Source organism: Ambystoma mexicanum, chromosome 8, assembly GCF_040938575.1.
Source record: "Ambystoma mexicanum isolate Mex_15411 chromosome 8, UKY_AmexF1_1, whole genome shotgun sequence".
Taxonomy (NCBI): Eukaryota; Metazoa; Chordata; class Amphibia; order Caudata; family Ambystomatidae; genus Ambystoma; species Ambystoma mexicanum.
Window position 1 is genome coordinate 1,462,397,348 of NC_090929.1, and position 23,732 is coordinate 1,462,421,079.

The window sequence follows — 23,732 nt, forward strand, 5'->3', positions numbered from 1 at the left end:
ACCCACCTACTTCTGGGGGATGAACATAGACTGAAACATAGAGCCTTCCCAACACAGTTCCTAGCTTCAAGTGGAACCAAAAAGAGGGGAGTAGGCATTCTTGTAGCTAAGGGAGTAAGTTTTGAGAAGCACTTTGACAAAAAGGACCCAGAGGGTAGATACTTTATCCTGGGAGGGACACTGATGGATCAGCAGGTCACCATGGTGTCAATCTATGCCCCTAATGATAAACAGGAGGGGGTCTTACTGGGCTTGATATTGAAATTTGCAGAATGGGGCATGGGGCAGATCCTAATAGGGGGAGATTTCAATTGCGTAATGGACATCCCAATGGACAAAACTCTCCCTGCGACAACCTGCATAAACAAGCTCTGACTCAGTTCCTTAGGGACCTACATTTAATAGAGACTTGGTGGTTCTTCCGCCCCCAAGAAAAAGCCTACACCCATTTCTCAGCTGTGCATAAAGGTTTCTCCCTGATTGACATGATCTTGATCTCTGACACAGCTATCCCACAAGTCACGGGGTTGGACATAGGGTACAATGCATTTTGGACCACGCTCCGGTTACTTTGACAATGGAGATGCAGACCCTGCTCTCCCAGACCCACAAACCATGGCACCTAAACGAACTACTCTGAAAAGACCAGGCCCTTCGATCGGACATAGAATTAGTATTAAGGAATTACTTTAAAGAAAATAATACGCCCGGGGTTAACTGAGGAACAATATGGGATGATAGCAAGGCAGTAGGGCGAGGCAAATTTATAGCGCACACTGCAAACTTTCTGAAGAGAAAAGAGAGGGAGAGGCAGGAATTAGAAACCAAAGTAAAAACTGCAGAGACCCATTATAGGGACAAAAGGGCACAGAAAGCATGTCGGGAACTTAAGCAAACTAGGGCCGCATTAGAGGCCCACTTTGCAGATGAATCTGCACAGCTCCTTCTTCAGACAAAACAGATGTATTATATAAAAGGGGACAAGGCTAATTGTTTTTAGCGGCTCAACTAAAGAAACAGAGAGTCCATAACCATATCAATCAACTGAAACATCCGGGGGGAGGTATGGAAAGGGGGGAAAGAGGGATATCTGAGATTATGCATACATATTACTCCAGTAACTTGAAAGGGGATAATCTACAAAGGGAGGCACAGGCAAAGTTCCTGGCGCAGGTGGAGGTTCTGCAAATTACAGAGGATAGGCAAATGCTGGAGGCACCAATATCGGAAGAGGTGATACGGGGATTATCAAAGCCTTTAGAGGGAATAAATCCCTGGGGCCAGACGGCCTCTGTAATGCATACTACAAAACATTCCAGAATATTCAAGTGGGTCCGCTAACAAACCTCTTCAATTATATAAGGGATACTGGGAGTGTCACCGGGGACATGGGTCCGGCTACCGCAGTGCGCCTGTTAAAACCAGGTAGAGACAAAACTGAATGCGCAAGTTACCGCCCTACCTCATTGTTAAATGGGGATGCGAAGATTTATTCCACCATTCTGGCACAGAGACTGGCTAGCGTCCTCCCAAAGAACATTTACCCGGACCAGGCAGGCTTTGTAAAAGGTCGTCACACCTACGACAACATCTGCAGGGCTATAAACACCATTGAATGGGGAAGAAGGACGGGACAATGCATGGCGGTGTTGGCATTGGATGCCTCCACGGCCTTTTATAGCCTGTATTGGGGCTTCCTACAGTTGACCCTTGAGAAATTTGGTTGTGGGACTGTTTTTTCCCACATGATCTTGGCCAACTATAGGAACCCAACCACAAGATGAATGATTAACGAGCAACTCACAGACAGCATCCCAATTCGCAAAGGAACTAGGCAAGGGTGCCCTCTCTCCCTGTTGATCTTTGCCATCGCCATGGAGCCCTTGGCACAAATGGCCGGACAGCACAAGGTATTCAGAGGGTGGATGTGGGGTTCAAATTCGCAGTGTTGTCAGGATTTCACATCAACTACCCTAAATCCAAGGCACTCAACGTCACTGAAGAGCCAGATCGGGTGACTGAATGGGAGAGCCAATACCCACTAAAATGGGAACGAAAGTCCATTGCCTATCTAGGAATACATTTAACACCTACTTATGAGAGGCTATATGGGGCAAATATCCCGGGGTTGCTTAAAGCCCTGATAGAAGACCTCAAAAGATGGAACATGCAGGAACTGTCCTGGTAAGCACGTATAACAGCCATCAAGATGTCCCTTCTCCCCAGATTCTTATATGTAATGGGGGCACTCCCGCAGCGGATCCCAAACCCAGCGATCAAGAACCTACAAAAGAAAGTTATGACCGAGTTAAAACGAGATTGAGAATGGGAAACCCCATTGGTATTGAACACCCTTGTCGTTTAGCCATTTGGTGAGGGGCTGGCATAGTCTTCTCTTGGCCAGGGTCGGGGAGGATAGGTCCTGAGTCCCTTGAGATTCTGGCGTCGCCATAGGTGACCGGCCCTACCTTCTTAGCTCTTTCAAGAATTTTGGCCTTGTCTGGGTAATTGTGGAAGGGGCAAGGATGGATCTGGCCCCCCCCGGGGGTACCACCTGCTCTATATATCTGCTCGATTTTGCACTCGTCTATAGAGTAATTTCCCAAAATTAGTTTTGTTCTCTCATACAAATTCCTTTTCAGGTCCCTCTCTGTCTCCCCTTCTTTTTCGAGTATCCGAAAGACCCTGAGATTATTCCTCCTTTATCTGTTCTCAGTCATCCATCTTTGGGATAATATTAGCTTCTCTGTGCTCGATTTCAGACATCCTCACATCCATTTGTGCTCCACCCCCTGAAGTCTCTCCTCCATCTTATCGAACCTCTGTGTGATCTTGTTGACCTTCCCACCAATGTCTTCCCTCCTGCTTCTAATCTCGTCCATTATAGAGACCATGGCCCTCATTACGACCCTGGCGGATTTTTTCCGCCATCGACGGACTTTCCGGCCATGGCGTAAAGTCCGTTTACGCCATGGCGGATGGTGGACTTACCGCCCCATTCCGAGGTCGGCGGGGCGGTAAGTCCCCATTGACCCATTTACCCTTTCCCATTCCCATTTCGGCCCCATAGGGTATAATGGGAGTGGGGAAGGAGTTAATTACGCCACCGTAAATTACGGTGGCGTAATTAACACCAAGGTCCCATAGCGCCATGGATTTTTACGCCCGCAAAAAGCGGGCGGAAAAATGACCATGGCGCTATGGGAACTCATAGTTGGCGGTAAGGGGTCGGCGCAGCTAACGCTGGCGCAAACCCCTTACCGCCAGGGTCCTAATGAGGCCCCATGTCCTTTTTCGTGGCCATGGAGTCTTCCTCCTTCCCTGCCATATTTCTCCTTAATTCCACACTCCTTGTGTTAGCCCTCGGGGTGTATCCGTAGCCTGCGAGCCTTGATGCCCAGTCTGTGTCACCTTGCCCCACCTCGTGCACTCTTTATTTGGTTTACCCAGCTCCTATCTGTCACTGGGGGGCTCCACTTGTGCAGTTTATGTACAGCTCCCCACCTCGGGGATCCCCTGATGGGGCATGGGCAATGGTCTGTCTCCGGTGTCCCCGTGGGGAGGCGCTCCTCCGACCCACCACTAGGAACCTTTATCCTGGGTAGGAGACGCCCTATGTGGATTCCCTGCCTGTTCTTACACCTTGGCCAACCTCAATGGGGAGTTCTCACCTGAAGGCGGGCACACGCCCCGCTCTCGGTGGCCCACACCTTCTTAGGCCCCTATGGCTCTCCCAGTAGCTCCAGGAAAAATCGATTTAGAGAGGAGGTTGATTCCGGTGACCCCAGGCTCTTTCCACACAGCACCTCCTGTTGCAGGTGTCAGCGGCGGGCCATCAATGGGTCTTTTTGCTTCTTACTTGGGGTCAGATTCTTTCCCTGCTCGCCTGTTCCCTGGGGTGCCGGAGGGGTGACTGCCCTCCTCTGCAGTCCTGTGGCGTTATCCTTCCAGGCCCCGAAAGTCACCTCATGGGACGTGGGGCCCTCTGCCAGTTTACTCCTGGCGCCCTTCAGCCGAGGCCGCTCCTTGTGTGTCACGTGCCTTTCGCGGCGGGCACACGCCCTATTGCCGGGGGCCACCACCTCCCTCAGTTCTTGCTCACTTATGATCCTTCGACTGACCGGGGTACCCTATAAGGTGCTCTCCTCCTGCTCCCTGCCTCAGGCCTGCTTCCCCTCTGCCTACTCCTGTCGGTACTTTCGTGGGTGATCTGCTTCGGGCCCCCCTCCCCTTGTTCCAATATCAGCTTCTGCCTCACCTGGTGCGCCCCAAGAGGCGCTGGTTACACACTCCCGGCCCAACCTGTTTCACCCTATAATATAATTGTGTAAAACTACTGCTTTGTGAAAAGCAAATTATTCAATAAAAAAGAAAGCATATTTGGTCACCTCATTAACAGATACTCGATAAGAAGATTGAGCCATATTGCCTAAAATGGCTGACCACCCCAGGACACAGTTGACATTTTCTTGGGTGGCATGAGAATCCGAGAGGAGTCTTTATTCTTCCATTGAGGTTACATTTTAAATAACTGTATAAATGTGGCTACAATGCATGTGAAAGCATTCTCCAGTTCAGACCAGATTAATGGCAAGATGGGTTTTCTAGCTAGTCAAGTTTCCCGGTAAATCCAACACAAAGGAAATCGTCTCATTTCGTTATTTTTTGTAACTCTCTTTTATTAATAGCTTTGTGTTTCTACTATTGTAATAAGACGGTATCAGGTAATATTATCCCCATATATATGGTCGCCGTACATAATATCGCCTGGAAAAGGTTGTGGCGATATTATATGGGTGACCATATATATGGGGATTGGGGCAGCCAAAAGAAAAAAGGTTTGAGGGTTGCGGGGGTGTCCCCCGCATGTTCCATGCAATAATGTCCCCACAAAAAACGGCAATTTTTCGGTGATATTTTTGCATGACGATATTTTTGTGGGGACATTATTACATGGAACCAATAAGACATGTCCAGGCTATAGCAACCAGACTCTTGCATGTTTTACCATGAAGTGAATTATATATTTGCCCTAAGCTGCCTTTATAAAAAACTAGCTGGGGTACCCGGCATTGCCCATGTCCTGATCGAGTGGTGTCTCATGTGCCCTGGTGGATGTTGCTTGCTCTTGTCCTTTTGTCGGCAAGTCTTGCTTCAGTTTGCTCTGGTGTTTCATGTGCCCTGGAGGATGTTGCACTTGTCCTCATGTCAGCAAGGCTTTCTTCAGTTTGCTCTGGCATCTCATTTGCCCTGGAGAAAGTTTCTCTTGACCTCTGGTCGGCAAGTCGTGCTGCTGTTTATTGTTGTGTTTCAAAGCTCTTGATATTGATTTTCACTTTGCATCGGATGATGCTTTTCCAAGTGATGTTTGTTTTTTGTCCGGCATGTTTCAGTCACTCAATGGCTTCAGCACATTTGAGAAAATGTCCAAGAGAGATTGATTGTGCTCTCTTTTCGTGAATGAACTTAAGTAAACTGTAACCTTGCCATTTCCCATATTTGGAGTGGCTTGATTAAAAATAAATGTATTTGTTTATTCCCTTTTAAAAATGCTTTAATAAACACTTTTGAACTGTATGCAGTAGTAATACATTTCAAAGGAATAACCAACGCATCAGCCATTTAGCTTCAGACACTTTTCAAAATGTTGCCTCCTTTTAGTACTTAGTTGTTGGATGAAGGCCCCTGTGCGTGGGACATTTAAAAATGTGAACCACACGGTGAGAAGCGGCTTGAGAGAAGACGTGACCGCTTCAGTGAAGGCGGGCAGAGGCTGGAGTCCTTAGTTGGTGTGCGGAAGCTGGAGTTGTATACAGAGGCTGAAAGCGCGAGCCGGTGTGGCGGAGCGAGGGGGCTTTCTGGGAGAGAAGGAAGGATCTCCCGATCCCTTGGGCCAGATCCCACCTAAACTACCTCAGCATCCGCCTACCCAAGTTAGCAGAACGTACCTATAAACTAAACTTCCCGCCCCTGCTGAAAGAACTGCAGTCGGACATGTCTCGCTGGCAAGATCAAGAGATATCTTTGTTGGGGAGAATCGTGACACTCAAAATGAATTTGATACCCAGACTGCTATACCACTGCCAAGCCCCCCCAGTAGCAATCCCCAAAAAGCCAAGCAGAAATTGCAAGCAAACATGCTAAAATTCGTTTGGGGAGGCAAGGTCATGCTCAGGAGCCCCGCGTCAGGAGGCATGGGAGTCCCCGAGGTCGAGAGGTACTGTCTAGCCGCCCAGCTCTTGGTGGCATTTATGTGGCAACAGGGCACTGACAGCCCCCTGCTGGCTGAAGCTGGAGGAAGACTGGAGCCAATACCCATTGGAATCCCTACCACACATCACATGGCCCAAGTACCCCCAAATGCCGGACCTTTATCGACCACCAGGAACACGGTAAACAGTTGGAAGCAGGCGGCCACCGCAGAAGCATGGTAGGCCCACTCTCCCCAGTCTGGGAGAACACGGACTTCACCCCAGGTCAGGGGCAAAATACCTTCCCCAAATGGAAGGCGGGAGGCCTGAAGCACGTGGCGGACTTCTACGAGGGGGACAACCTACTCACCTTCGAGGACTGCAAAAGGAAATTCCAGGTGCCAGAAGGCGAGAGGTTCCGCTACACCCAACTCTGACACTGGCTGTTCCACAACACGATGAGGACGCACAGGCACAGATAACTCACAGCACTGGAACGCACGCTAGTGGAAACCCCTCCCAAGGGGAAGATATCGACCCTGTACAGGTTACTGGACAGAACAGACCCCGAATCCAAGGAACCCTACGTGAAACGGTGGGAGAGAGACCGGGGCAGAGAACTAGATATGACCAGCTGGGATCGCATCTGGACAAGAACCCACAAGACCTCCAAATGTGTGACGAATTAAGAGGGAGCCATTAAGGTTTGCTACAGGTGGTACATGACACCAGAAAGTCTACACAAATGCAACCCCGCCATACCGCCAAACTGCTGGAGAGGCTGCGCAAAGATAGGAACGCTATTTCACCTCCTCTGGTCATTCCCAAAAGCGGAACGGTTCTGGAGGGAGGTCCTGGAACAGATCCGACAAATCACAGGCCTATCGATCCCGTGGGACCCAGGCATTATTCTACTGGGAGACACAGGAGAAGGACAGTTCCCGATGACTGGTAATTTGGCGTATCTCGGCACACACCTGCTAACCCCAGCTAAAATTTCAATCGCCAAGCTATGGAAACTTCAGGAGGGCCCAGCGACCAGGTGTGGTGGGTAAAGTGCTGGGACATCGCCGCAGCCGAGAAAATAATAGCCCTTTTTTCGACTTTGTGCAGAATTTCTCTGGCGTGGCCAGACAACCACCATCTCTCCGTTGGTTGACCAAAATGGACTAACAGATTAATCGCCCCCCCGGCCTGGCCACAGAGCGGTCTAACCAATCGCATTCATTGAACTAAAGCCCTGTAACACTGTTATGAAACGGTTGCACCCCCCTCGGGTCCACCCCGGAACACCCAACCCCCCCCCCCCCCACCAGTGTTCACATTCGCCTCAGTTGAGGCCATGTTGACTCTTGTTATGTTACACTTTAACAGCATGCCATAAAGCACGCTAAGGCTTTCGTACTTAATAAATGCCAATAAAAAGACATGAAAAAAAAACAGGAATGCTAGCTGCTCTTGCTCTCAGGATATAGTAACACCCAATGCAGGGCTCTTGGACAAGATGAGTCCTTTCCGTCTCTGTTCTCCCAACCTCAGGAGGTTTTCAGCAGAGTGAAAGTCCTTGGCCCTCAGCAAGGGTCATCCCCAATGTGCGCTGGGAGTGGTTAGGGAGCAGAATTTGCTTCTGCCTTGGAGCACTCCTTCTTTCCCTCAATGGCTCGAACTCTCCCCAAAGAGATCCAAATTAATTCTTCCTTATGTGCTGGATGGTCCAATAGAAAATCAAGTGTGGATTGAGAGATCACGTCTTTTATTTGCAAAATCCACAAGTGTTTGGACAAAAGCAAGTCTGCATTAAGGGGTCCAATCCCTGCTCTTGTGAGAAGGAGCCCTTGCCTTCGTGCCTCATGCCCAAAGTGCTTTGTCCTAAAGGAAGTGGAGGGGAGAGGAAGGAAAGAGCACTACACAGAGAAACAAGATGGTAGAACCCTTCCCCAACTTTGTGTAGCTCCCTCTTTCTACATTAACCCTGCCACCTTCTTGGGCCCATGGCATGAAAGGCCCTTTGCTATGCAGCACTCAGGTGAAAGACTTGTGCTTTTGTGTAGTGTGTGCCCTTTGATTTAGCTTTCTGAGTTTGGCTACAGCTGTGGGGCCCCCTTACTAGAGAGAGGTTCACTTGATGCTAACACAGCCTGCAATAAAGAACTTACGATTATTGCTTCCAGTGTTGATCATCTGTGTTCTTATCTTCCTTGAGCAGACAGGCTAACTCCCCCCTGAATCATGTGACATTCTCCTGGAACACATCAATTGTCATCCGCTCCTAGGCTTTAGCAAAACTGAATGTTAATTATTTATTTTTTTTAGTCCACCATCCATTGGCAGCATTATTGCTTATTCAGTGTTGTCATTCACCCCACTAAAACGTTTCCCCAAGCTCAAGCTCCAACCCCCGCCCCCTTGCTGGCTCTGCTGATGCTTCAAGAGAGTTGACCAAATGTATGCTACATGTAGGGGAAGGTGAGCAGTTCCTCATCTTTGAATCTGATGTGGGGGGAGGCATCTTTGGGCTTAAACACAGGTTTTCAGTGCTCTGATGAACCGAAATTTGTACTTTTAAAATGTGTTTCCATTTCCATTACATGATGTCTGCTTCAATGTCTTGTATCACACAAGATGCATTTTACGCCTGCATCTTCATTCTCACAGCTTGTTTTGAAACAGTTTTGAATTTTGCACGGGAGTTTCATCTGTAATCTAGTAATTTCCCTCCAAGCTGCAAAATGCACACATTTCTCTCTAGCATCTCTCTGTTTTGGCAAACTGTACTATGGCTTTCCGGCCTAATCATATGAATACAGGCCACACTGAATGTGGACTTTCCTGAAACCAGCCTTTTTATGTTTGGCAGTTGAAAGTTAAATGGATCTGACGGCAAACGATGCACTTTTGGGCTTAGCTCATCTGGGGCTTTAAATACCCCAAAGTTCTCTTGTATCTAAATCAGTGACACTGCTTCCCTAACGTAAAACCGGCTGGGGTCTTGTGGGATTCCCTATGAGCTTATTTTAAATGACTTACACATAACAGCAAACCTACCCATCATATTTACACGGGAAAGTGTGGGGCATGCAACAGTTCCCTATTTGTTGCTAATATGGGGGGGAAGCAAATGTTCTGTATATTACATGCAAATGTAAATGTATGTGAAGTTAAAAGATGATCGCATATTAGAGAAACTAAAATGTTTTAGAGAAGTAATTTACCATTATGACGCATCTGCCATCTTGATTGCTATGTTGTACATTTAAACCCAATGGCCGGTAAGCAGAAGAGTTACAATTAGAATGTTTTAGTTATTCAGACCTAAATGTGCATCCAGAATTGATTTTGGAAAAATGAATGCTTGTGTGCGAGAAGTAGTGAGATGATCAATGCAGGGAGATCAGTTTCGTTTTTGTAGACAATCTGTCTGGGATTGTGTAACATGGTAGTGGCTTTCCCTGAATAAAGCTGGGGATTGCATTTGCTTTGATTTCACCTTTTAATTAATACATTTAAATACATTCGAGTTTTGATCAAACCTCCTCTTTCTTGCCCATAATTTGGGAAGGGGGGTTGTGTCACCAGGGGGCATTATATCAAGTTGTCTACTTGTAGCCATACCTTAATCAAAATATATCTTAACACGCAAGGCATGGAAAAGTGAATCTCAATAAATGCTGTCTTTGTTTAGACCAAGTCGTGGTGTTTCAATAGCATGGTTCGCCGGAAACCCCCTGCAGGCGGCAGTTGCAAGAAGAAAGCGAACATATCTTTTTAATGCTTGTTCCACTTACTTGAAATCTGTTCTCATCAGTAACATGGTGGATAATCGTTTAAAAGGGACTTTATGGGCTTTATGGTGGATTCCTCAATGTTGCTGGTAGCAACCTTCTAAAACGTACCAATCATTGCCTCACAAATGGGTGGAAGGGCCCCTGTGGCTACAGGACAGTTCAAAGTGGATACCCTTAATGCCATTGTCACAGTCGGTTTAAGTATCCCTGGTCTCCTCCCCTCAGATAGCAAACACATTAGGAGTTTGTATTTCCTTCTGTCCCTTGTCCCTTGCAATGCTCATTCAGAGCTTTGAGGTTTGGGTAGGTCTGAGTGGTTTTGTAAGTAGCAGTCCTTGACCTATTGGGGATCTTGACATTAGACTTTATCCTGAGGCTGGTGATGGACTGGGTAGCCTGTGGGACCCTCGGTGTAAATCCCCCAGGGCCTGTTTCACTGAGTGGGCGGTGGCACCCAGCCCCCATGGTCACTGCAACCTATCCATCACCCATCCTCTAACATGGGCCTTTGTCACACTGCCTAGAATGGCAAGGAACCTAAAGGGCTGAGACCTTTTGTAGAAGTATTGTGTGGTTGATTTCTTCATTGTTCCATCGTAGTAGTTCCTGCTGGTAGTTATTGTAGTTGATGGGCTGCAGGTTCAGGTCATAGTGTGGCACTTCATAATCCCAAATGTAGGTCCTCCTTTTGGGACTCCTATGGGGTGTACTCTCTGTATCCAGGGAGAGTTCCCCACCTCCCCTCAAATAATGCACTCTCAGAACATCAGTTTGTTTTTATACAGAGGCAGATAGATATATTACAAGAGGGGGCCTGTGTCCCCCCGCAGGTTTCTGGAACCTCAAGTGGAATGTAGGCTCCCAGAGCTCTTGAGAAACAATGATTGATTGTAGGAACACACAACGGTTCCTTAGATTCCAAACAGAATGCCCACTAAGAGTGAGAGCGAATTGAAGCTCTTTAAAAGCTACCTATTTCCAGATCCAGTACACAAAATTTAGCATTTAAAAAGTAAAGAGGCGTAACCCAAGAGTGTTTACTTTGCATATTGTCATCTTCTCAACCTCCCAATGCAAGTCTGGCAGTTACTGAACTCCAATATGTTCAATCTAATGCTTTAAGGGATTACTTATCATCCCCAAAGAGTTAGGCTGCTGTTCAAATGTGCTAGTCTTATTTTAAATGTTATTCGTAACAAGTTCAATAATGGCTCAGATTCGCTATAACAGTCTTTCATATTTGCTGTATGCTTTCACACGAGTGACCTGAAACGATAAACATATTCATATTCTGGTTCTTTGTATTTTGTCGCAGATTCATTTCGAAATGGGTGGTGGCAGCGTTTGTTTTAATGAAACTAAATATACATTCTGGTTTCGTGGTGGTTGGGATAGGGAAAGCAGATGCACTCGGGTAGCTAAAAATCTGAGCTATGGGTGCTTGGCTTGGAGTTGCCGCGGGTGGTATGGCTCCTGAATAGCTCCTGGTGGACCTGAGACCTCGAGCGTAATTTCGAGGGCTCCCCTCTCCGAATTCCATCACGGAGGGGTTCCCTGGGATGCTGCTGTCCTGGCGTGCGAGTCGCTGCACTCCCAACGCCTGAAACCGTCGGAGCACGAAGCGGCAGCCCCTCACGGTGTGAGCCGAGCCATGAGGTGGCTGGGGAAGATGGCGGCGGCCGCTTGCCCAGAGAAGGGGGCCGGTGGCAGAGAGGGGAGGGGAGCCGCGCCATGAATCGTCCAGACCCCCAGCCTGACACACTTCACGGCCTCGTGTTGGCTGCCCAGTGCCCTCCGACGGAGTGAGGCACCTACATTCTGGATCGAGTGAGGGCTTAGATGGCATCCTCGGCTGGTCCTGCACAGCCCTGCTCTGCGGCGTCCTTGAGAATATTCTGCAGGCTGTTGGCCCCCAAAGCTGATACCCTGGGCTGTGGCCCCCTCTCACTGCGCTGGACTTGCGCATCGGCGCACCAGCCTGCCCACCTCACCTACCGCCGAGTCTGGGATTTGGTGCCTGCAGCCAGCACAAGGTGAGTCCTGGGAGGCGGGAGCTCCTGGCCTGCAGAGCGTGCCACTCCAGTCCCAGGGTGGAAACACAGTGCCTCCCCGGGCCTCCGCTGCTTCCTGGTGGCAGGGGTGAAGCTCGCTTATGGGGAGGGGTGGACTGGGCTCCCACCCGCCCCGGCTGGTCCCCCCTCCACACTCCTAGAGCACTGAAGCAGAGCCTAAAGTGCCTGGGGCCACCTGGAGGGCCTTCCCATCAATGTTGCTGCGGCCCGGACCGGCTGTCGGGCCCCATCAGGGCTGCTGATGCCCTTCAGGATCTGATGTCCTGTCCTGCGGCGCTGACTCGGTACAACCTCGCCTGGGAGCACCACCCTTCCTCCTATCGGCCGGCCCACGTCTAGTCCCCTCATCTGCCACAGCTCGGGCACAGGGCCCACATCAGCCGCCAACCATCTGGCTCCAGAGTGCGGAAGTGGGGCTAGCAGTGGTGGACGCCGACTGTAAGCAGCACCTCTCGTCATCAAGGCCGTGGTACAGGTTCCTTCCACTCGGTGTCTGGATCTCACACCTGTGGGCCAGGCACCATGTCAAAAAGCGGCAAAACAGCCAGACAAGAAGACATAGCCGCTATGATGGGACACAGCAACCCAGACAAAACAAGAAAAGGGGGGCCGACCGTGGAGCGGGTGGAGGACCAGGGTGCCTCACAGCCGACTGAGGAGCGGGAGCAGGTGGCCACCAGGGCGAATCTGAGGGTCCTTCTGCCCGCCCTAACCAAAGAAATCCAAAAGGGCACGGAGGAAGTGACGAAGAGAATCGACTCCCTGGACAAGAGGGTGGAAGCAGTGGAAAGCCGCACAGCGGAGGTGGAGGATGCGTTGTGTGATCAGGCATTCGAGCTGGAGAAAGGCCAAGATAGACTGACAGTGTTGGAGATGCGATGCGAGGCGATGGAATCGAAATTTGAAGATGTGGAAAATCGGTCCATACGAAAAAACATCCATATCCGAGGGATTCCGGCATCAGTCCCGAGCTCAGAACTGAGTCATATGTGGCCGAGCTGTTTAGATTCATCATAACTCTCCCTGGGGAATCCCTGCTGGAATTGGACCAAGTCCATAGAATGTCCCCTCGGCGGTCTACGACCATGCCCCCAGACGTTCTGGCTCGGGTCCACTTCTTCAGACTGAAGGAGGAAATTATGAGGGAAGCCAAGGCGATGCAGCAAATCCCATTCTGGGACGCCAATATTCTACTGTTCCAGGATCTGGCATCCTCCACCCTCCAAATGAGGAAATCCCTTAAGCCACTGAAAGCCACTGAAAGCGCGGCTCCGCGAAAGGAAAATCCTGTATCAATGGGGGTTCCCCACATCCATCAGATTCCTATGTGAGGGGGTGCAGTACCAATTTCATTTGTTGAAGGGGGCTGAGAAACTAATGGGCACTGAGGCGCCGAGTGACGGATCCGAGGCGGAGGCGCAAGCCAAAGACCATGGCAACAAGCATGTTGGAAAAACCTGGACAAGGGTGAACAGGCGACGCAAACCCCGGGGCCCTCCGCACAGGAAGCCAGATCCAGATTGAGCTGCAATATTCTACTAGTATCTGGCCTAATGGCTGGGAACAGATTGGTTTGGGTCCGTGATCCTCCTCTTTCCTCCAGGGTCAGCTATTTGCGGCATAGTCTGCCGTTCTGCACGCTGTCTTGTATACAGAGTATGATGTCCGGTCATTGGGGAATCTCGAGGTTGTCAGGCTGGGCCCGGTTGGCCACAAGGGCTCGTGGTTTGAGTCTATCCAGTTGCCCGTTGGGGTAGGAATATTTCCTGTCTTTTAGTTCTGGGGGGGGGGTGGTGGGAGAAGTTGGGGGGAATTTGGTTCAGGGGTAAAGAGGTGCAAGTTAATTTTCTCTCAGACAGATTGAAACACAAAGGCAGTCAGACACCAATGTCATCACTCACCGGGGTCTTCCCCGGCCAATCTCACAATGCATCAGAGCCCGGCGCGGGTGGGCCTTTTGCCATTACCAAAGCAATACCTTACAGGGCATCCCATGGGGCAGGCTGACGACGGGCGCTCAGAGTTCTGACATGGAACGTCCAGGGCCTCAATTTCCCGGGGAAATGTAGGTCGGTGGAACAATCGCTCAGTCGGATGGAGGGAGACATCGTCTTCCTGCAGGAGACTCACCTGCTGCAGGCCGATGAAGCTCGGGTGAGATTCAAAAGGTTCAACGGAAGATTCTTTGCCAACTCCGGGGGGAAGAAAAGAGGAGTAGCCATCCTGTTAAGTGAACAAGTTCCTCTGACGAGAATCACTGTAAAGCGGGACCCTGAGGGGAGATACATATTGTTGAAGGGGTGGCTGGTGGAACAACCAATTACTTTAATCTCCATTTATTGCCCAATTTCCGCCCAGAACAAATTCTTAGCGAAGCTCACTCCACTAATTTTGACATGCTCGGAGGGAAACCTAATTATTGGGGGGGGACTTTAACGCTGTTCTGGACCCCAACATGGACAAAACGCTCCCACCGTCCTTCAGCACTAGCCTTATCCAAACTATTCAGGGATACGGGAACGGTGGACGCATGGAGGTTGGCCAATGGGGGGGGCCGAGGCTTCACACATTATTTTCACGCCCACATAGGATTCTCTAGAATTGACCTATTACTGATCACAGCCGCAATCTACCCATTCCTAGAGGGGGTAAGGATTCGCTCAGGGACAATTTCGGACCATGTATCTGTATCGGCGGATCTGGGCATCCAGGGTTCCACCCCACCTCCAGCGAGGTGCTGGAAGCTATGCGATTCCCTATTGCTAGACACAAATGTAAAAAGGGAAACGGAGGAAGCACTAAAGAACTACTTCTCTGAAAACTTGGGGAAGGATACCCCCATCAGGGTTGTCTGGGATGCCATGAAGGCAGTGATCCGGTGATCTCTCATAAGTGCCAGGGCCGAACTACAAAGGGTCTCAAGGATCCTATGAACTAAACTAGAGGGGACAGTCACCTCATTGGAAAAAGACCTACAAGGTTGATGGTCCAGGAAGGGGGAAAGGGCGCTACGCAAAGCTAGAATAGTGCTAGAGATGCACTGGGCGCATCGTTCTGCGAAATCCCTAGCGTTCACCAAACAGTTTTATTGCAGCAGATTTAACAAAGCGAAACCGCATCCTAACTTACAAGCTAAAGAGAGTCCACACTAGGAATAATATAGCCTGCCTGAGGGACAAGTCGGGTCAACTCCTTAAAACCATTTCCCTCACTTCCAAATGCCTCAACAATTAAGCACCCCCCTACCTAGCGGAAAGAATCAATTGGAGACCCTCTAACCGACTGACGAGATCTGCCAACACCTTCTTACTTGAAGTCTCTAGATTCAAGCTTACCACGGCGGGTGGATCTAGCTTCCCAGTTAGAGCTGCACAATCATGGAACACACTCCCTTCTGACCTTAGACGCCCTCTACCCTACACTAGATTTAGATCTTACGCTCTTAAATGGCTGCACAACAACGATATGTAACGATTTTCATCCTTACCTAGCGGAAAACGTTATACACCTGTTAAGACGATATTCTTATGCGCTTAACCCATCTTATCCTATATGCATTGTATCACCTTATATCATTTGTTGTAAGTGACCACTGTTTTTGTAATAGCCTGTGTCAGGCACTGTAACTAAGTTTCGAGTCTACTTGTATTGTTGCGCCCAGCTGCCCACGGGCTTGGAGCGCATTACCAAATAAACAAACAAACAAACAAACAAACTCCATTATGATGACCAGGATAAAATGAAGGTGCTTGTAGAGCACCATAAAGCGACTATGTCGGGGGCCCCCCCACAGTCCTCGAGAGGCTACTGGAAATTCTTAGAGCCAGCAAAACCCAGGACCATCGGTCCAGATTGAGTGCCTTAGAAAGCCTGATCACAGTGGAAGAAAAGGCCAACGCCATTAAATCCTTGAAAAATTCCTCCCCTGGCCCGGACGGATTAACGGCCAAATTTTATAAAGCCTTCTCCTACATTTTAGATCTACAACTAACTGGGCTATTCAGCTCATTCCTGGAGACAGGGACTATCACCAAATCAATGGCGGAATCGGTAACGGTTCTCCTGCACAAGCTGGGTAAAGACCCTGAGGACCCTGCGTTATATAGGCCCATTCCCCTGCTGAATAATGACAGCAAACTTTTCTCAAAAATTCTGGCAGCAGCTAGACTGAACGCACACCTCCTTCACCTTATAGATCAAGACCAAACTGGAATTATTCCGGGAAGGGGAACACATGATAATATCAGGAGTATTTTAAACCTCATCTAATGTGCCACCAGAATGGGGGATGGGATGCTGGTAATATCATTGGATGCCCATAAACCGTTCGATCTGTTGGATTGGGGCTACATCTGAACTATGCTGCAGCACTGGGGCTTTGGCAGGAACTTTGTAACCTGGGTGATGGCTAACAATTCCCTACAACGCAACTGCAGGTCAATGGGACTATGTTGGAGACGTTAAATCTCTCCAGGGGCACGAGGCAAGGCTGCCCCTTGTTACCTTTGATCTTTGCGCTCTCCATGGAGCCATTTGCGAATAGGGTCTGGGAAAACCTGGGGATTCGGGGGCTCTCTGTGGAAAATCGGGAGTACAAAGTGGCGCTATACGCGGACGATGTCCTGCTCACGATAACTGATCCTCTCGCTTTGCTGCCCCCACTTTGGAGCGAAATTGAAGTATTCGGCCGGCTTTCAGGGTTCAGGGTGAACCTTGACAAATCGGAAGCGATGACAATCGACCTCACCAAACTGCAGAAGGTGGGCCTGGGCCAGGCCGTCCCAATCCCATCACCCGCTTCCATAGGGTACTTGGGTGTCCGGATCCCCAGAGTTCCATCCTTGGCATACCAGTGCAACTTCCCTCAGCTATTAGGTGAGTTCAAACGAGACTTAGAACAATGGCAAAGGCAGGAAATGTTGTGATTCGGCCGTATAGCCGTGGTGAAGATGAACCTGGTCCCTAGGTTGCTATACTACTGCACTGCCCTGCCATTGCATATCCCAGACAAGGAACTCGTGGCCCTGCAAAGGAATGTACAAAAGTTCATCTGGGGAGGGAAAAGGCCCAGACTAGTGAAGAAAATCTTGCTCTGGGGGAGGGAGCTGGGTGGTTTAGGGGGACCGGATGTGCATAGGTATGCACTAGCGGCACAGCTGTCCCATGCGTTCGCCTTGGTTCTCCCTTCCGACTCTCCCTCGTGGAGACACATAGAAGAGGCTTGGAGCCCGGTGCCTTTAGCAGATCTCCCGCACCTTCCACCTATCAAAATCCAGGGCATACAAGGTCCGTTAGCATGTACCAGCAACACAGTGTGCAAAAGGAAAGCCGCAGCCCTCAAATGGGGTTGCGCTGACTGGCTAGGCCCACTGACTCCTTGGTGGAACAATCCTGAATTCACCCCTGTAATCTCCCCACATGGGTTTTCGGCATGGCCGGTGGGAGGGCTCTGGATCCTATCTGACTCCTGGAGGAGGGCCACCCCCTTTCCTTTGAGAGGTGTAAGGAGACATTTGGGGTCTCAGAAGTAGAGAGGTAGGTTTCGATACTCCCAACTCCGGCATTGTGCCTCAAATAGGGTGGTGAAGGAAAAGGGGGCGAGAGCCTTTTCGGTTCTGGAGCTCACTCTTACAGTCCCAAAATCCAGGGGGAAGGTGTCCTCACTCTACAAACTCCTAGATGGGTCCGACCCGGTCACAAAGGAGAGCTATATGGTGGAATGGGAGAGGGATCTCGGATGTTAGATAGATGCCACAGAATGGGGGGAAATTTGGTACATAAAATCACCCAGTGTGCCACGAACAAAGAAAGCGGCTACAAGATCTGCTATAGATATTATACAACGCCGGCTCAAATTAACAAACTCAATCCGGGCATCTCCCCGAGCTGCTGGAGAGGCTGTTCTGAAAAAGGTTCCCTGTTCCATCTCCTCTGGTCCTGCCCTAAATCGGAGACGTTTTGGAGGGAAGTGGTAGGTCACATCAAAGAAATCACAGGTCTATCCATCCCCTGGGATCCGGGGGTCATTCTCTTGGGTGAAAAGGTGGGTAGGGGGGTTTCCGGTTTCCGGACACATGTCACGATTGTGTACACAACTGCTCCTAGCTGCAAAATTTGCACTGGCCCAAGTTTGGAAGCGTACAGAGGGTCTGGTAAGATCCTTATGGTGGTATAAATGCTGGGAAGTGGTGGCAGCCGAAAAAAATCACAGCAATTCGGTCTGGGAACTTAGCCCCCTTCACAAATACTTGGGCTCCATTGATGGACTTTGCTACAAATTACCCTGCCCTCACCCCAAGGCCTCCACTCACACGCTGGATACAGGACTGAGAGACTCTGTTCGGTCTTCAGCAGGCCCAGGACATGAGGCTTGCCGGACTAGGAGCACTTACCAGCCTTTGCTCCCGGGGGAATGAGTTGATTTGGGGTTTGCCGACTGCTTTTGTTCATATCTACAACGCAGAGTGTGTTTTTATTTGTTAAAAAGCTTAATAAAAAGTATTTTTGAACAAAAGAATCTGAGCCATATCATGGTATGCTGCTGGTTTGCCATATAACTTAAAGAGCTTCACAAGCGAGTAACCTTTCCATCTTTTTTGTAGTCTCAATCCGTTTTCGCCTTTTTAATTTGTGCTTAGGTTTGGTCCCTCGCCTCAGGCAGACTTGGACAGTGTTTGCATACCATTCAGACGGATGACAGAGTGTGGTCCATTGCCATAAATCCACTTTTAAGGTAACAAAGGCATATTAATAAGAATTAATGCACATAGTATGTGTTCTTTTAAAACAACCAGAAAAAGCAGTCTTCAACTAACTTTTATCAATCCTCTTATGCTGATCATTCCCATGTGATGTGAAAATGTTTGAATGTGTACACTACAAATATAAATGCGAGATAATATGATGTTAAAGGACATCAGAGCTAGTTGTGTTCCAACATGTATACAGCTGAATTTCACAATCTGTTCAATAATCAATCTCTATAAGTCGTTCAAGTATTAGAAAACTGTATTGATCTCTTCTTCCCCGAACATCAGAAAAAATGCAGACAGATTCCCACTACTCCTATGTTATGTTTTGTTAAGTTATGTAATGTTATGTTACTTGGCATTTATATAGCGCTCTATATATCATTGGCTATGCGTTTTGGTCCCCTGGTCAGGGCTGGCTCTAAAGACCAAACATTCATCCATAACCATATATCGAAATGTGTGACAATCTAACGTCAATACATTTATCATAGGGAATGTAAGACACATACCTGTACCGATGTCTTCAATCAGAATATATCTAAACAGTCCAAAAAGTAAAGGCAATAACTGAATGTTCTCCACGTCAAAAACGACCAATAGCTGTAACTTGATAGTCATTCAATATTCTCTTTAAAAAGACGCTGAACAGTAAACGCCTAAAAGTAAGCATCAAAATAAAAACATACCTCAAATTGAGATAAACAATTCTTTATTCATTGCAACAAAAGCAACAACCGAATTGCTCTTAAAGATGGACCTAAAAATAACCAAAACAAAAATAGCACACTTCTATAACACTAGCAACAAAATCAAGAGTTCCTGTAGAATCAAATGAAAATGGAGTGTCAAGGGAATTTTCCAACGTCATAGATGTGGCAGGTGCAGCATGGTGTAAAGCTACCCAAAAAAAGAATGTAGAGTCCGGTTCAAGAGATGAGCCCGTAAAATCAACTTCGTAAATCGAAGCCGTGCGCAAGTCAAGGCATGATGACTTCAATTGTCATATGCTACAAATATAGTCATTACTTTAGTTTTAGTTTACAAACAAATGTGCGTATTTGTGTATTTTTGTGTGGGAATTGGAGTGCTTCACTTCTAGTAGCTGAATAGTGAGGACTAGGTGTAATGGAAAATGTCCTCCCACTTTTCTGCCCTACTTTTATCTATTGTAACACACTGAAACAAAAGAGAGAAATGTTTTCAAGTGAATATCTGCCGCAGTTTTCCTCTGCCTCTTCCTTTACCCTCAGAGTGCCCTTAAGACATGTATACATATGTTCTAATAAAGTGCTTTTGTTGTGTCTTCCTTACATTGATTAATTTACTTAATATCAATGTCTCCGAACACCTGTGTGGTGTAATCACACACCAGTATGTTACTGTTATATACTGGTGTAATCTGAGTGAGGAGTACGAATTGTATGTAGAGACCCTATATGAGGTGAGAGACCTCCCTTTCTCTTAAATTATCCCATATTGACAATCGTTTTTTGTGGATGTAGTTCATAAGCTGCTATGTGCCATTCACTTATGCATAGCCATAAGATTAGCCACTCGACTAAAATACGTAGCTAGGCTACAAAAAGATAGTGTTCAACATTGAGGCAGGACAAGCATCCCTGGTTGAGTACGAGAAATTGAATCTTACGTTTAACTTTAGGTCTTCTGTCTTTCAAAATGAATGCCATAATTTTACTTTGCATCTTTGCAGATGCTGTGTTGGGATAACAAGGGGTAAGGTTTGAAGTACAAGAGCCTCTGTATTTCATTAAAATTATACAGAGGCTATTCTCCCAAGCCAGGAAATGGTCAGTGGGCTCCAGGATCCAACTTCTTCCTTCATAGTTCTGAAGGGGGGGTGGTATGTGGAGGAATAAAGGTCTGTAATTTTCCTCAAGTGTATTCTGAAGTATTTTATACAAGTGGGTGCGATCTTCTGGGGGGTGGGGCGCAATTGAGGATACCTCCTGAAATACCTGAGGGACCATGGTTGTATTTAATATTTCTAGCTTTAAACCCAGAGACATTTTGAATGTCTTTTAATGTCTACATTAAAGTCAGAATTTACCTCTTTGGTTGTGAAATCAATAGAAGCACATCATCGCCGAACAAAGACTCTTAAAACTCTCCTGTTCTTGTTATTTTTCTCATGATTATGTCTTGTTTAACTTGTATATGTGTAATAAGGCCCATGGGCGTGCTGCATAATATAAGAATTTAAATAAATAAAAACATCCCTTCCCCTGTATTAAATTCCACTAATGTCCCGTTCTTCCTTAATAGCCTTTGCCAGTGGCTCAACCACCAGAGCAATGAGGAGGGGAGATAGCAAGCACCCTTGCCCTGTGCCCCCATCGATTGTGCAATCTTCAGACAAGAATCCATTTACTCGTACTCATGCAGCTGAATTGCTATAGATGGCCATTCAGGCTCTAATGAATCTCCATTCAAGCGCAGCTTTCTCCAGAACTTTACTAGAAAGGGCCATTCTACCCTGTCAAAGCCCTTTCCATATTCTAATGAGATTAGCACTCTAGGTTTGAAATCTATGCTCAATATCTATAAGGTTGACTGTCTTCCGCACATTACCTATCGCTTTGCCTCCCCGGGATGAATCCACTTCAATCCTCCTTCATTAGGAATAGTAACAACCCTTCCTGTCTATTTTCCAGTACTCTAGCATAGACTTTCCTATCTATATTTCAAAGGGCAATGGGTCTATACAAACTATATAGGTTTTCAGAAGTACATTAATTACTGTTGGCCCCATATAAGTGATGACCCTTCTGTCTTCCGTGACTTGGCTCTATACAGACATCATTGGGGATAAAAGTTGCCTTAAAAATGTTTTCTAAAACATAGGAATGATTCCACCCTGATACAGAGCTTTTTTTAAGTGTAAGCAAATGTATAAATGTATCGCTACAGCCGCTTCGTCCGTAGTTATTGGCCAAGCCAATCAATCTGCCTCATGTGGTGACAATTTCATGAGTTTAATCTTGGCTAGAATACCATTCTTGGGATGTGTTATTGTGTTATCCCAAATCAGTTCCTTTACCCTTAACGTTTCACATTCAGATCATGCTAGGGTTGTCCTTCTCTATACATCCCCCGCCCCCGGTGCCACCAGAAGTTTTCTGTTGGGCTTAGAGGAATTTCTCTCTTCTGCTACTTTGTCTCATAATAAATGTATTATTTTAGGTGACTTGAGAACATTTAGCTGAGTCGCTCTCTAATGGGCAATTATGCCAAATATTCAACTATTGTATTGCTATGCAATGAAATCTCATGTACTCTCATGCTCTCACGTCACTGTCTTGACTTTCTTCTTTCCTGGAATTCTGATCTAGCCCTGGTCGGGGCTGGAGTGACCACTGTGTTAGGCTTTTTCACCTAAAGATCCCTCACTCGCCCACTGTTCGAGGTCAGCCCACCTTTGCCTTTCAGCGGTCAATAAAGGCCCTGCTGCAAATTAAGGCTGAAGATATTGCATCAGGACTGCCCCAGGGCTCTTCGAAAGCCATTGCAGTAGAGTTTTTCAACCAATGTCAGGACACCTTTCAAAGGTTAGGGGTACGAAGAGCTCAAACCATTGGTTCTAATCGCCATACCGTATGACACAGAAAATCTGGCGAATGTCTCGAGATCCTTCCCACCCTGAACAGGCTCAGAAAGCACTCCAGACATAGAAATCTGAAATCAAGAAAGCTAAATCTACTTTCCTTGGTGATCAATTTAGCTTGGCCATTAATAATCGGTCCAAACTTTTTTATATTAAGAATTTTACCAGTCCCTAGTGTATTTCCCAGGATATTATTCATCTAGCTAACAAATGTAATGATTTTTTTCTTGGAAAGATTTAGAAGATTTATGAAAATCAACAGAATGAGGAGACCTTTTCGACCCCTGTAGAGGCAGGCCCAGACACCCAGGCCTGGCCTGCTTTTGCATTCCACAATATATCTGAAGCTGATGTCTTCACTTTATTAAACAAGCTGAGATCTACCTGTTCCAGTGTTGATGTACTTCCATCCCTGTTAGTGCACATGCACTCTGCTGGCTTGACCGAATGTGTCCCGAAGTTTATCCATTTGTCTCTTAACTAAGGATCTGGGCCTAAAAACACCCTTATTAAGCCACTCTTAAAAACAAGAAAAAAACTCTATTGACCCTGACTGTCAGGGATCCTCCAGCCTATTGCAGGACACCCATGGATCGGCAAGTTCCTTGAAAAGGGGGTGACCTTACAACTAGATGCCTTTGTCGAGACTCACTAGCTTCTTGAACCCCTGCCATCAGGATTCTGTCCTGGACATAGGAGTGAAACTGCCTTGGTTTCTGCATGGGAGGATCTCCCCCATTACTCAGATCAGGGTTATTTGTCCCATTTGGTGATGCTGGATTTGTCTTCCTCCTTTGACACAGTGGACCACAATACTTTGCTATCTCTGCTTGCAGCACTGGCTGAGATTTCAGGGTCTTCTTTGGTTTGGTTTCAAAGCTTTCTTTCTAATAGGCATCAGACGGTCAAGATTACTCATGCACCACAACTTCCTCACTGTTTTTTGTGGGATCGCCCAATACTCTCCTCTATCTCACCTCCTCTTTAACATTTACATGTCCCCTTTACTATCTATTATTAGGAAATTTGACATCCACTTCCATTCTTATGCAGATGATTTGCACTGCTCCTCAGAGTTTCTGGTCTTCAGGAGAATTTTTCATATTTACATTCCTGCCTCTCCGGAATTATTTTATGGTTGGGCAATAACAAACTTCAAACAAATCCAAATAAGATGGTGACAATGCTTCTGGGGCCCCTACATCTCTCGAAAGACCCCATGAAACATCGCTTACCAACGGTCTTGTGCAATCTGCCCATTAGATTTGCTAACAAGATAAAAACTGTGGAACTGTCCAAGTTAATGAGGT

At 47.5% G+C, this 23,732-nt stretch overlaps 1 protein-coding gene across 1 annotated transcript in view; it reads left to right on the plus strand.

Moving 5' to 3' along the window:
- FBXW4 (F-box and WD repeat domain containing 4) overlaps positions 1-23,732 on the plus strand; it is a 2,081,992-nt gene that overhangs the window by 480,299 nt on the left and 1,577,961 nt on the right. Inside the window, exon 5 of the mRNA XM_069611631.1 lies at positions 18,687-18,781. Within this exon, the coding sequence (XP_069467732.1) occupies positions 18,687-18,781 (95 nt within the window). The remainder of the gene's footprint in view (positions 1-18,686; positions 18,782-23,732) is intronic.